At 23.9% G+C, this 15,525-nt stretch overlaps 1 protein-coding gene across 1 annotated transcript; it reads left to right on the forward strand.

The window, feature by feature from the left end:
- Nucleotides 1-14,606: 14,606 nt before the first annotated feature.
- On the forward strand, nt 14,607-15,523 carry LOC145835362 (RRP15-like protein). Its single transcript, XM_082942922.1, has one exon. The coding sequence runs from the start codon at nt 14,633-14,635 to the stop codon at nt 15,170-15,172; it is 540 nt and encodes a 179-aa protein (XP_082799048.1). The 5' UTR covers nt 14,607-14,632; the 3' UTR covers nt 15,173-15,523.
- The last annotated feature ends 2 nt before the right edge of the window (nt 15,524-15,525 follow it).

Genomic DNA, 15,525 nt, shown 5'->3' on the forward strand with positions numbered 1-15,525 from the left:
CTGTTTTAGTTTGCGTCTTGTCTCCCATAAGGAACCTATTGTAGTCTCCAACTTCAAACTGGCTATATCCAAAAAATTAAAACAGTTAAAAACTGTGTTAAATAGTATAATAACATTAAATAGATACTATTAAGCTACTTTAAATTTGTTTATTAAGAAAATACAATTTTGATGATGCCAAATTTTTTTCATCTTCATGATAGATTTTTTGTGCTTGATCAAAAATTTTTACTCAAGATGTAAAAATTGTTTAAAATTCCAGGTTTTTTAGTGATTATTGTTCAAAACTCCAGGTTTTTTCAGAAATTTTTAACCTTTAAGGTGGTAGCCAAGATGAAAGCAGCTAAGATGGGCTTGTATAAATATCAACCCCATTTACTTTGAATAGCTTTAATTCGATTAACAGTATTTTTTTTTTTTAAATTAAACTTACTAAAACTTATCTGCAAATATTTGGCAAATTTTCTCCAGGTTTTCAAAATTTCCTGCAGGTTTTTAAAAGTATACATTTTGGGTCTATTTTTAGTTTAAGTTCAAGGTAAAAAACTTTGTTAAACAGTATAAAAACATTGAAAAATACTGTAAAGCTACTTTAAATGTGTTTTTTTATAAAAAAAGTCTTGATGATGAAAAAAAATTTATCTACATGATTATTTTTTGTGTCAAATCAAAATTTTACTACTTAACATGTAATAATTATTTTAAAGTCCAGGTTTTCTAGTTGACATTGACTTTGGCCAAATTTCAGGTTTTTCTAGGTTTTTTTTTTTCAACATTTCTCAAATTTCAGGTTTTACAAGTTTTTTAACCTAAATTGTCTAATCCCAGGATTCAGAATTTCTAGCAACTGAAATGATCAATTTTTTCAGTGTTTAACAGGGTTGCCACTGGTTTTTCAAAATTTCCTCTAGGTTTTTAATACTACATATTTTTGGGTCTATTTTTAGTTTCAAGTTAAGTAGTAAAAATCAGTATTGTATAACATAAAAACATTGAAAACATACTGTAAAGCTACTTCAAATATGTTTTTCAATAATAAAAATTTTTGATAATGACAAAAAAAATTATTCATATAATAAGTTTTTTGTGTCAAATCAAAATTTTTCTACTTAACATGTACAAGTGTTTAAAATTCCAGGCCTTTTCAAATTTTTTTCATAAATTGTCAAATTCCAGGTTTTACCAGGTAAAGTCTCAACCCTGGTTTAAGTTTGTCCTTATAAAAACATACACTAAACTTTCCAAATTAAATCTGCTATATTTGAAAGTTTACTTTGAAACTTTAACTATATCAACATACACTATATACGTTTTACTTAAGAAACAGGTGGTGTTAGAGCTACTTTACCCTCATGTGGCCTTTATTATTTGAAATTGAAATGTTGGTAAATGTTAAACCAAGTTTTAAAATGTTGTTACCAGGTTATAGAGAAGATAAAAAATTGGGGCAATGGCATTTTATATAAAAAACTAGCAGTGTTGAAATATGTTATAACATAACCTATAATCATGAGTTCACCTATTTTTTCTCAAGAAATATAACCTGGAAATTATCGAACTGCCATTTTCAAAAAATTACACATGGCAGTTTATAAAAAATAATAAATACATAAGTTTAAATAACTGAGTTTCTATTTTGGTTTATAATTTTAGTTTACTCAAAACACTTGCAAGTATTAAAATAAACAGCCTTAGTTAATAACAAAAATTAAAATTAGTTATCATGGCAAAAATTTTCTAACCTATTATTTTTTTTCTAAAATTAAAACTAGTTTGAATTTGATTGTCTGTATTGAATCAGCATCAAATGAATACATAAAAAAAATTATTAAGCTGAGACAAAATCTTAGTAGATTACCTTAGTATTACCATTGTGTTGTTTTTACTTTGTTATATCTTAATTTTCTTAAATAATTACTTATAACTGTTCATTCAATATTGTTAACAAAAAATTTATTGCAGTTTCAAAATATAGAAAAAATCATAGAAAATAATATTGAATTTTTTAATATGAAAAAAATGTTGATTGGTTGTAAATATTTAAACTTAATGGTCTTTAAGTTATTTTAAATCCAATTCAATAAAATAATTTTAACAAATAACAAAAACTTTAAAGTACAGGGATTTTTTTTTTAATTATTAGATGATAGACTAAACTCTATTAATCTATAACAAAATATTTTTTTTCCACAACAAGAATAACAATTTATTAGACTAAGTTAACAATGTTATTTTCTATTGTAAATTTATCTTCCAAAAAATTTTTAAATGAATTTACATCTTAATAATTTATAAAATACAATCCAACAGTATACAATAAAAATAAATATATACTTCAGACCAAATAAAAGAAAAATAACTAGAATTTATTTTTAAGTATAGACAATTTGTTTTAGTAATTAAAACTTTCATTTAAAATAAATTATAGAAGAAATTTAATTAATTTTACAATGTTTAAGAAAAATTTTATTTTTAGTTCAACAATCACTTACATTAATTATAAAGCAAAAAATAGTAAAAAACTACAAAATATTTAAACTTTGGCAAAAATTAATCAAATAAATACAAGATAACAATACCATCATTAATCAGTTAGTTACAGGAGAATAGTTTAAGTAACCCTTTAGACAAGGAGGAACACACTGCTAACTGGCGGCCTTCTGAAAGCAAAGTGAGTGTGACAAAATAGATTTTTAGTGCATTGTGGGTAAAAAGCGCAATAGTGCAGTTTTGGTTTAAAACATTTTCACCATAGTTTCATTAACACAGGGATGAAAAAATTATAAAACTAGTACTTTTTTCCAGAGGTAAATAAAAAATAAACTTTTTATAAAACAAAACGTATAAATTCATCTTGAATTGTTAATTTTTTTTTTAATTATTAAAGAAATGAATAAATTAAACAGTTTTATGTCCTTTTTTATTAGATAAATTAACGTAATAAATTTTCTTTGTATTTATCTTCTTTTTTTTCTATTTAATTAAATTATGAAAATTATATTGAATTCATTCTTTCAATATAATTGTAAATAGTATAGAAATATAAATATTTAAAAAGTTACAAGCTTTAAATAAATAAAAAATGCTTTAATAAAGTTTCAAAATGCAAACCATTTAATTTTGTTTAATATTTCTCAATTTTAAATCATAGCTTAACTTAAACTATCTCAGATTTATTTTCAAAACCATTTGAAAAAAAAAAGAATATTTTTTTTTTTAATTTAAACATAAAATCCAAGCTTATCAATTTTTCTCATAATTTAAAAACAATACTAACATTGAGCTTCTGTTAACACAGAATTTTTCTAAATTTATTTTTTTTCAACCTAGTTAAGCTAAAAATAATTATATGTATTTTTTACTTATTAATGTTTGTTTCAAGCTATTATTTACCCTTAAAAGCTGCTTAATGGTTGGTGTAATGTTTTTAGTATTTATTTATCCATAATTACCTCAAGTAACATTTTTCTATTAAGCAACAAAGCCCATAAAACCTGTGTTATTAAATTATTTAAAGACTTATTGGTTTTTAAACTTTTAAACATATTTTTAGTAAATCATAGTTACAAAGTTTAGTAAATCAGCTTTTATAAACACCAACAAAGGTTAGTTTTAAGATGGCTAATGTAAAAAATCCAAAGAAAAACCATTACAAGTAATATAAATATCTAAATCAGAACATCATTGGCGTGTACAATAATGTTTATTAGCTATAAATATTAAATTCATTCAAATCGGTAAACTTTTTATATTATTTTTCATAATTACAGGCCATTGAAAGTTGACATATAAAATATTTAAAAGTATTTTTGAATTTAAATGTTAAAGTGTGGTGCTAATTGTATAATAATAATATAAACTATGTGTACATTTTTATTAACCATTAAGGTTAAAATACTCATCAACTTCTAAAGCAATTAATGAAACTTAAAAAATTATTTAAACTATTTCAAAATTGTACTTTTGTAAAAAATGTTCTTTATAAACAGACTTTTACCTGCTTAAAAGAAAAATAAACTTTAAAACTTCATCCAAAACTTGTCTAAAATGCTAGTCCGTAAGAAATGAGCACAACCACATTTAAAAGCTATATTTCAATAATTAATACAAAAGTATCTTGAAAATGTAAATTTCATAGTATATTTTTCATGTATTTATTCTAAAAATTAATTGTTTAATTAATTTTTTTTAACGTGTGTATGTTTTTGATAAAGAGATGAAAACTTAATCAAAACTTAAAAAAGTAAAATTTCATTTTTTTCTATAAATTTTTTAAGTAAAAATCTATTTGATAAAAATAGGAACTTTAAGAAAATAAACAAAGTCTTTCGTCAACTAGATCAAACTTTGTATAAAGTTTTTAAAGTTGGTTTTTAGTAAAAAAAGTTACAAACTAACAGTTTTTAAAGATATTTTAAATTTGAAAAAAGTGAAGAAATTTGCTTAATTAATAAATTTTTAGCAAACCTTCTCATAACTACATAATTACAAAAAGTTACTTTTAACTTAAAAATCTTAAACAACTAAAAAAAAAGTAATTTTTGTTAGTTAAAACAAAAATAAACAAATAAATTTTAATGTTTAAATAAAAATATTTAAATTTATCTTTTACCAAATTGTAAATTATTTCTGTTTAGTAATTGTTAGTTTTTGAAAGTTTTTGTATTAATTTATTTTATAATATTCGTTGTATTACTTAATAAATTTTAATCACCAGTTTATTGACAAAAACAAAAAATTATTCAAAATTTTTTGGTTCTAGGATCTGAATACGCAAAAAGACCTCTCGAGTCTCGGTCATCGAGTTGCATACTCAACTTTAATCAAATATGTAATGAGCTACAAATGAAAAAAAATTACAAAAAACTTTTCAATCAAAATTTTAACTTTAAAACAAAAAACTCTATAAAAAATGAAACTATTAAACTTTACAACATTAAATATTTATCTAAAAAACAAGTATATAAAAAATTAAAAAAAAATTATACACACATATATCTAACATTATAAACACATAAAATATATGTTGAACTCTACATCAGTAGGTAAAGTTTCTATCTCAAATGTTTTTAGTTTTAAAATTTATCAATAATTATAGTAAATAGTTTAACTTCAGATAGAAACTTTACTTTTTGACGTAGAGTTCAATATATATTTTATGTGTATATAATGTTAGTGTATGTGCGTATAAAAGTTATTAATTTTTATATATATTTGTTTTTTAGAAAATATTTAATGTTGTAAAGTTTAATATTTTCATTTTTTATAGAGTTTTTCGTTTTAGAAAATTGATTTAAAAAAATGAAAACCAACTTAATTAATAAATAATTTTGAATTTTTTTGTTTAAGTATGTTTAAGAATTTAGACTTTACTATTAACTTATTTCAAATTATTAACGTATAATCAAAAATAAATTAAAGCTATAAGATTAATAAAAAAACAATAAATATATAAAATAAAGCTGCAATATTCAAAAAAATAGTAAAATAAAGCTGTATTCATAAAAAAAAGCAGATAATTGATGTATATCTAACTGGAACTGTTTTGTACTTATTTTTGTACTTATAAATTTTAAAACAATGTTATATAAAAATAAATAAGGTGTAATTGTAACACATATTTAAACTTAAGTTATGATAGCCTTGTGTCCTTATATTGTATGTTTGATAAATATATAATTAGATAGTACATTATTTTATATGTACAACATCATGATTTTCCACACTTTGTGGTTTCTGTTGTTGAGATTTTAATATTGTGAGGTGAGTGTTTGCCAAATGACGTGTCACCAACAGAACTTTTTAAAGAAATCGATAGATTTTTATTTTTATATTTGGTTAGTTTAGTGTTAGTTTTTAAAAGGAGGTAGAATAACAGGTGATGACGAAATGCTTGGTTAAAAAACTTTTATCGTTGTAGAGCAGCGGTTCTTAACCTTTTTCTTTATGTTTTACCCATTTTCGGAAGGTTATCACCAAATTTACCCCAATTTACAAAAAAGTCTTTAATTTTGAGGAAAAAAAACAGATTTTTTGAACTTTAAGCTTATTAAACTTAAAAAATAGTGAAGAGAAGGTTAATGAGTTTATTTAACTTTAACAGTAGCTCAAAAACTAAAAGACAATTGAAAAACGTTAATTAACATAACTTGTAATTAAAAAAAAATTGCCCTCTAAAACAACGGAATTTATTTTTAAGGGAAAATTTACCCAAGGTTAAGAACCGCTGTTGTAGAGGGAAAAGTAAATCTGGTGTTTTTCTACAATAAAACAAAAATAGTAATATAATTTTCTTACTTGTTTTTATAATCTTACTTAGATTTTTTTTGAAGTTACTTAGTTTTAGGTTTTTTAATTGACTGAATCCTTTTTATTGATTTTTTTCCTATAGTATCTTGTTTTGATTATATCTTAATTTTATTGATTCTGAAATAGTAGAGATCTTAAAACTAACAAAACAGAATAAGTAAAACTTTTTTATCATGCTAAAAATATAAAATGCATGATGTTAGTTAAATTAAATAAAAAAGTTGTAAAGTTTTTTTATGTTGTTGTTTTACTGCTTTTTAAGTTTTAATTAGTATTCTGTTTTATAAGGATAAAAATTTTAGCATTGTGAATGTTGAAAACTTATCATGTGAGATCATCTAAAGAGAAAAGTTTAAGGATTTTACAAAATCTCTCATTTTTTATCAACTGAGTAAAATGAAAGACTCCTGTTTCTTTCTGTGTATTTTTACTCCACTATTTGCTATAAATAAAGCAACCTAGAATAATATTCAATTTTACCATTAATTATATCTCGTTTAAAAAGTTATAAAGCAGGTTTGCCAAATGTAAAATTTTTTTTTATTATTTAACAATTAGTTTCAGCTTGAATTGACAATAAGTTCATCTGTGGAAATTGTGGTCTAAAGCTATGTTTTACTTAATTTAAGTTAATTTTAATTTTATTTGTTTAAAAATAACTGAAGTATCTTTAGTAATGTTTTGTAGCTTTGTATTAAGCATACAAATACTCCATTTGAACACTCCACTTGAACATATTGTACTTATTTTCTGTATAATTAATTAAGTGTTCAATTATGAGGAGTGTTCAAATGTTCAAAATTATTGAAAAAAAGACCCCTAAAATACATAAAAGACTGTTTTCTTTAACTTAGTAGACATATGTAGAAAGTTATTATATTGTTAACATAAGTAGCCCTACAATTTAAAATTGATCTACTATGTCATTGAAAATTGATTTAAAAGCTTGTAAAAACACTTCAAATTTGAAAATTTGTACTTATTATGTATTTGTTTAATATATTATTATAATAAGATAGTTTTTATTTAGTTTATTACTTGAAAATTGAACTGCTGATGTTAAAATCTTTTTCTGTAGTTTATTTTTGGTTTCCTGTTTATCAAAAAAGTCTTTTTAGTACTAATGTTATTATTGCTTGGTCCTTTGATAGACACCTGTTATTTATCTATCAGGATGCATGAAATGGTGTAAATTAGGGTACATCTGTTGCCCCTATAAAATGAAAACTTTTGAATAAGGCACTGAATTTTTTTTTAGTGTGGCAATCACATAAAAAAACAATTCCAAAAAATTAGCTTTCTAGCTTTTACCACCATTCAGTGCTTTGACATTTTTCTGAAACAACCCATTATAGAATGTATGGGACCTTAAAAACTTGACCTTTAAGTATTTGGTTGGAAAATTTTCTACATTTAGCAATTATCACAACAACACATTTCAAATTTTTTTAAGACAAAGTTTGTTTCCTGGAGGCTCTTCTTGGTTTTCTCAAAAGAACAAATTAAAATTATATAAAATTAGTATAAAATTACAGGAAATCAAAAAATGCCTCCATGTTTTAAGTTGTCATAAAACGTTTAGAGTTATTATGTGATCATAATAACTTAAACAGATATTTGCATGAAAACTAAACATGTGGTCACATATATTTAATAAAAAAACTTCTGAAGTTTATAGAGCACACTGTTCCATCTTAGAATGTCAGATATAATAAGAATAAATCTTATAGTACTGGCAAAGCTTGGTTTTTGAAAATACAAACTGTTATGCACTCTTTAAAGCCTTTCAAATTAAACTGGCTCTACATTCTGCTCCTGAGTCATAAACCATAGGATGTTCTGCAGAAATGTGCAGCATCACATGGATTTAGGTCTGTGCATATTTAGCAGAAATGAACATCTTAACAAAGTATTATATTTATGCAGTAGCCCTGTTTAAAAAAAAAGATATATCTTTCAGGACCATTTATTTATCCGTTTCTTTGAATATTAAACACAATCATAGTTTTCTTCCAATATTTCATTCTTTTTTGTAATAAAATAAATTACTTGTATAGTATAGTCTTGACAATGTTATATATGTGAAAGTTATTCAAACTAGCTGTCCCATCTCAAATCAATAAACTTTGTTGTCAAGCCCATTCTCACCCACCCTTCAAATTGTTAAGTTTTTGAATTGCACTTCAAAATTATAAATATGAATGTGATTTTTGATCATCTTTTATTAGTAAATACTGTTTTTTTATAAAGTAAATTACTACAAATCAAGTTTGCCATACACTCAGGCAACTTAGGATAGTTTAAAGTTTTAAAAAACCTCAGTCTAGTCTTTTTTTTTGTAAATTTCAGCCCATTACTTAATATACTTTATTACTTAAATTGTTTTCTTATTAGTTCTGAATACTTTTCTTTTAGTTTTCTTGTTAGGCTATTTTGATGTGACTCAGAGTTATTTTTTTACTGGAAAGAGAAGCAACCCTTGTTATTATGATTATGATCTACACTTTAGAAAACTCTGTCTTGAACAAAAATTTTATTATATGTACCTTAATTGCTTGAAACAATTCACTACATTAAAAACATAATATAAACCACAAAATTTATTTTGTTTATCAAACTTAAAACTTAAGCCTTAAACAACTTGTCTTGGTTTTAAATTGAATTCAAGAAAAAGAGGAAAAATTTTAAAGTTTTAAACTACTAAAGGAAAGTTTTTGTAATATTGCTTAGTTTTTGAATTAATTTTCAAAAAGTTTGAACATTATTACTACTTAATAAAAGAAACGTAGCACGAAATTGTTAGACCCAAAAGGTGTGATTAATACAAATTAAAGTAATACTGTGCATATAAAAAAGATTTTTTTTATACAGTGTTTTATTCATCTTCTAATTTAAAGTCAGCTGCTCTTTATTAACTCTGCTAAAATTTTACAATTTAAGCACCAATAAGTTGTTTTACACAACTCATTTTGTTTAGTATAGTACTCCATTTGCTTTTATTTTACAACAAAGTTTTATTTTTACTTAGAACAACAATTCAAATTACAGACCTAGCAAGAACGATTTAGTAAAAAAATATGATTTGAAGTTATTGAATATTTTTACAAAAATTAATATTGGATATTGAAAAAAAATTATTACAAAGTTGAAGGATGTTATTTCTTATACATTACATAGTTAATTTTCTTATATAAAGATATCTTTTACTGAGGAAAAATGTTTTATGGTCCAATATATTAGAAGTTTTGAATATTTTTTACATAAATTGATCTATTTGGGTTTTCTATGTTAACAGGGTTGACATACACTCAGGATACTCAGGACACTTAAGATATCCAAGATATTTGAAAAATTTTTAAACTCAGGCTAGATTCAGGATAGATATTTTTTATATAAAAATTCAAGATACTTTTAAGACTTTAAACAAATCTCAGGACAGTTTGTTTATAAATTTAGAATGAAATTTAGTTGATTTAATTGCAGTATTTTTTTACATAAACAATTTTTTTTATGAACTATTTTTTTTATTTTGAAAAGTAAAAAAAATCAAGGATTTGATAAAAATCAGAATGACTCCGGACAGTTTAAGGTTACTCTGGACATTCTTTGGTCACTCCGGATTTTTTTTTTGACTCAAGATAATTTAAAGATTCAAAAAAATCTCAGGACAGTTTTAGTTGATACTATTTATATATTTTGTTATTTATAAAACCAATTTTGTTCAAAAATTGTTTTTTATTGATTTTGAAATGCTTATTTAATTTTAATTTTAGCCATACGGCTATCTTCACTACTCTGAGAAACTATATTGTGTTTGCACTATAGGCAAAAAACTCTTTTTTATACAATTTAAAAAAGCTCGATGACTCAGGGCACTTTTTGGTCACTCAGGATATTTTTTTTGACAAGAGTGGCAACCTTGTGTTAGAAACCTCAAGTTTATATATATAATTAATTGAAATGACAATATTTTAATCGTCATTTCAATAAATTATTTAAAAGCCCTTCAAGTGGGCTCAGTAGAAGGTGTTCAAGTTTGAACATTAACCTTATTTTATATATATATATATATTACTTGCATGTTAATAAAAAGTTGTAATTTTGCATTTTAAACACACAAAAATAGCATGTAATGACTCATGTTATATGGACATTTAAACCGAAAAGTATAATAAGGCAAAACTGTAAAAAACTTTAATAAAGTAATCATTAGTTTGCTCCTTTTATAAAGAGCTTCTTCAACTCTCCAACTTTGATCCATTATTTCTCAAAAGTTAAGTAGAATTTTTAAAAGCATTAAAAGTAGTATGGTAAAACAAACCTGCAAATTAAATATAAGTTGTAAATTTGTTAAACACCTTATAGCTTTAAACTATTTAATTATATGAATGCTCAAAAAATCAATTAATCTACCCAGGGTTGCCAAAAACCTGGAATCCTGGAAAAAATCTTGAATTTGACAGTTTAAGCAAAAAAAAAAACTCTGAGTTTTGAACTAAAACCGCAAATAATCTGGAATTTTAAATTGTTTTGCATGTAATGTAATAAAATTTCAATTAGATACAAATAATCTATCATTAAGATACAAAAAAAGTCTTATCATTAAAAAAATAGTTAGCTTTACAGTATCGTTTCTATGTTGTTATACTATTTATAAAAGATTTTTAACTTTAGTTTAATATTGTATATAAATGGACAAAAAAATTGTTTTTTTAAATCCTTGCAGAAATTCACAAAAAGCCTTTTGCAACCCTGTTTATCTAAAATAAAAGTTAACACAGAATAAAAAACAGGTTCAATAAAACACTCAAAAATGTTTTTATTTCAAATAGTTGTTTTGAGATGTATAAACAGAGTGATGATAGAATTATGATGATTTGTGTTAAGAATATACAGTTTTTTTTGTCTTATTTATAATTTTAGTTTTTGCTTGTTGGTTTGTTTTTAGATTTTTACCTTTCATTATGATTGATGAGTGTATTTTTTCTATCTGGAAAAAATTACAAACTAATTGCTTATTATACTATATAATATAGTTTGTAATTATATAATGTCACTGAAATATTGTTTATATTATAAATGTTTTTGATTTAAAAAAATCTTTAGAATTAAAAAAACCACAAAACCAAAAAAGGTTAGCATCAATAGGAGAATTTGTGTTATACAGGGTTGTCAAAAAACCTTGAATTCTGTAAAAACAGAAAGTTGACAATCATGACCTAAAAAGTCTGAATTTTGAACAATTTTTACCTGTGAAACAATGAAATTTTGATTAGATCCATAAATCTTTTATTGAATTATTTTATTATTATTGTATTTTATTATTATTATTGTGCAATGTTGGACTCAGGCATCAAAACCTGAGCCACTTAAACAGGACACACAATAAGAAAAAGAAAATACATTTATGTTCAAAAAAAAAATCAAGATAAACAAAACATTAAACTAAGTTGAAATAATAAAAAAACTTATCAATAAGTTTAAACTTATTTGCTTGATATAAAAGACAATAACTAAGTACATACAAATACATTTGTACAAAACAAATAAAAGTAAATTAATAGTCTTTATGGGGAGGTGTAGGGGAATAAAACTAATTAATATTACAAATAGAAAAGTGAAGAAATATCTAGTTAATCTTGATGGATAATATTATATATATATTTTTTTTGTATTGTATTATGTTTATTTCTATTTTTTAATTTCATTTGTAGTTATTTTCTAGTTTGATTTTTTTATTGATTATAATAACAAAGCCAAAGCAGGTTAAAAAATTGATATGAGCTGGTATGAAAGTTTCAAGTATGAACTAGAAGTCCCTTTTTTAGAATTTAAAAAATAAGTAAACTTTCTATATGTATAGATGGTTTTGTCGAAAGTTTTTTATATTCTGTAGTATGAGTGTTTACATTTTTTAGCATAAGAATCAAAATTTTAAGAAATATTGCAAATTAATTAGCTTTAATGCAATTTAAAGTTTGAACTGTTGGGATTAAAATATTATAAATATATTGATTTTTTTTTTGTTTACCATAGTTTCCTTTTTTTTTCTAAATGGGATTTTTGTATCATTTGGAACTTTATTTATTATAGAACACATTTAAAGTACCATTTCAGTATATCTTTGATATTTTTATACTATTCAAGACACCTTAATTTTATTCTAAAAATGAACAAAAAAACCGTTGAAAACCTGGAGAAATTTTTTGAAAAACTTTTGAGAACAGTGGTTATAATAATTAAATTTAGATTATCCTATTACAATTTAAAATTTAAAGAGTTTTAGGTTATGCTGTGGTGGGTTTGTTTTAAAAACAAATATAAGTTGGTTTTTAACCTTTTTTTACTGTTTATTTTACTTGTCTCTAATAAATTTCAAGTTTTAGCATAACTTGATATGGTTTAATGCAGGTGACTTCAGTAACATATATTTTATGTTTTTTTTGTTCATTATAATTGTTTATTATTGTTTGTAGTTATTTTCTAGTTTTCTTGATTATTATAACAAAGCCAAAGCAGGTTACAAAAATTGATATGAGGTGGTATGAAAATTTTGAGTATGAACTAGAAGTCCTTTTTTTTTAGAATTTTTAAAAATTGGTAAACTTTCAAAATTTATAGATGATTTTGTTAAAAGTTTATGTAATCTGTAGTATAAGTGTATACATTTTTTTAGCATAAGAATCAAAGTTTTAAAGAAATATACCTAAATAGAAATTAAAGTTTGAGTTGTTGGATTTAAAATATTATAAATATATAAATTTTTTTATATAACCATAACTTCCTTTTTTTCTATTTAGGTTTTTTCTAAAACTGCCACTAAACAAGAAAACTTTGTGTTTTTCAGTATATTAAAAACAGACTGTAAAAGTTTTAAAAAGATAATTTTTGAAATGAATTAAAAGAAAGATTTTAGTTAAAAGTCTCATTTTGCCTTTTTAGTATGCATCTTTTATGGATTTTTTTTGGGTCTCACAAACTTTTGGGTCTCTCTTATATCTTAAAACTATAACTACTCTAAAATCAGAACTAAAAAATTTGTTAAACATTAAAAAGTATCTGGTAGGTTAGATGGAAATACACAATATTTTTGTAAAAAAACAAGATGGACTGCCTATGGCCTTAAATATAATAGAGAAAATTGAAGCTATGATAGCAAAAAATAACAAAAGAGGCTGAATTAATAAGTTAATCAAGTTTTTTTTTCTGTAATGAAATAAGTATTAAAATGAATTCTATTTTTATCCTGATATAATAGTAAGTAATGTAATCCTTAAATTTTAACTAAATTTATTGAATTTTTTATAAATTGCTACAATTGTGGCTTTTTGGAATATGATTATCCTCTTTGAATTTATTAGTTTGAATTTTAATATAACTATTATTGATTTTTCTGCATTTTTTAAAGTTAACTACAATATAAAGGAATATTAATTTGCTTGAGTTAATTTTTTATATTTAATTAAATTTTATTGTATGTTTTTGCTAAATGTTCTGAAAAAATTATTTTTGTTGCCTATTTTTTTATTAAATTAGTGTTTTAGATAATTAAGCTTGATTAAAGTGAGTTTTTTTTTTTAAATTATTGCTCATATTTTTATATTATTTTCTTATAAACTCAGGTTTGCTTAATACACCTCCGGTTTAGTTTAAGGTTGTATCAGGTGATGCATAATCAAAAGAATATTGTAGTTATCAAAGTAATATTTAAAGTTTAACATTTTTAATCACTATATTGTTATTCAGAAAAAAAAACTGAAGTGATTAATATTTTTTATTTGCAACATAAAATAAATTAGGCCTTTTAAAAACTGTTCAAAATACCTCTTATATCTTAACTATTATATTGATCTACTAGAATACTACTCCTGAACGAAGTTTAATACTGTCTGTAGCGTAAAGGTTTCATTATATGCTATAAGCTATATAAAATAGATTTAAAGACTGTGAAACATCAAATCTAATCTGTTATAAATGTAAACCTAATAAGTTAATGATAAAAGTATAGTAATATTAACATACAAATTGAAAATAAGATTAAGTTAAAAAGAGTATGCCAAAAACCAGTGGCAACCCTGTTTATATGAAGCTGTTAGTAAAGACTTTAAACAAGTATAACCCCTTTTCAACTTAAATTTGATAAATAGTAAATACCTTTATTCTTCAACTTTAATTTAACTTCTCATACATTTAAAGTTTTTAGAACCAAGATATTTTATAGGTTGAGTAATTTAAAAAACTTCACATAAAAGTGTTCTGAATTGTTGCATTTTTAAAATAATTTTTTTTTAGATTTACTATAACTAAAAAATACTGCTTCAACATGCAAGGTCACATGCAAGAAACGATGACAATCGACAACGACTGCTCGTCGTGGGCCGAGGCCATGCAGAAGGTGTTCAGGAAGAAACCAAAAGTTCCCGACGGCCAGTTCATGCTGCTGTGCAAGGTCAAGAAGCAGGATGACTCCGAGCAGGAGCGCAGGGCCGAGCTGAAGGAGCGGGCCAAGAGGAAGAAGATCAAGAGGAAGTTCCACGAGATGGCTCGCGTAAAGCCGGATCCGCTGAAGAAAGACCAGGAGATGAGGTTGAGAAGAATCGCAACCAAGGGAGTCACCCACCTTTACAGGCAGATCGAAAAGCACAGGAAGGGCATGAACAAAGAGCTTAAAAAGTGCAAAACGGAAGGCCAAAGAGACAAGATAAGGGAAAAAGTGCTGAAGAAAAACTTCAGCGACATTGTTGAAGGGGGCGTTGTGGACAAAGATGAGGACTCCAAAAAAGTTGGTTGGAAAGTTTTGCAGGATGATTTCATGCCCAAAGGAGACGTGAAAGATTGGGATAAAGAAGACGAAGAAGAATAGACTTTTGTTTATTTATAAGAGTTGTGGACAATAGTTTTTGTGTAATTATCTTTATCCAAAAGTTGTGGCTAATGTTATTAACCAGTTATTATATACAGTAGTTGCATAACTACTGTATATAATCTTTAATATAACAGATCTTTAATAACTAAAATATCCAAACAAACTCTTATATAGTTTTTCTTAGTTTTGTTTCAAAATCTTTTATGAATTTAAAACGATCACAATATTGTTTTTGAATATACTTTATTTTAAGTCATAGGAAATTTTATTGCTAGAAAATTATGTAGCTATAAAACTGTTTTTTTGTTATAAAATATTCTAACAGTAAATAAAACGATTCGCATTTAGGT

This window comes from Thalia democratica, chromosome 5 (genome assembly GCF_965202585.1).
Source record: "Thalia democratica chromosome 5, ktThaDemo2.hap1.1, whole genome shotgun sequence".
Taxonomy (NCBI): Eukaryota; Metazoa; Chordata; class Thaliacea; order Salpida; family Salpidae; genus Thalia; species Thalia democratica.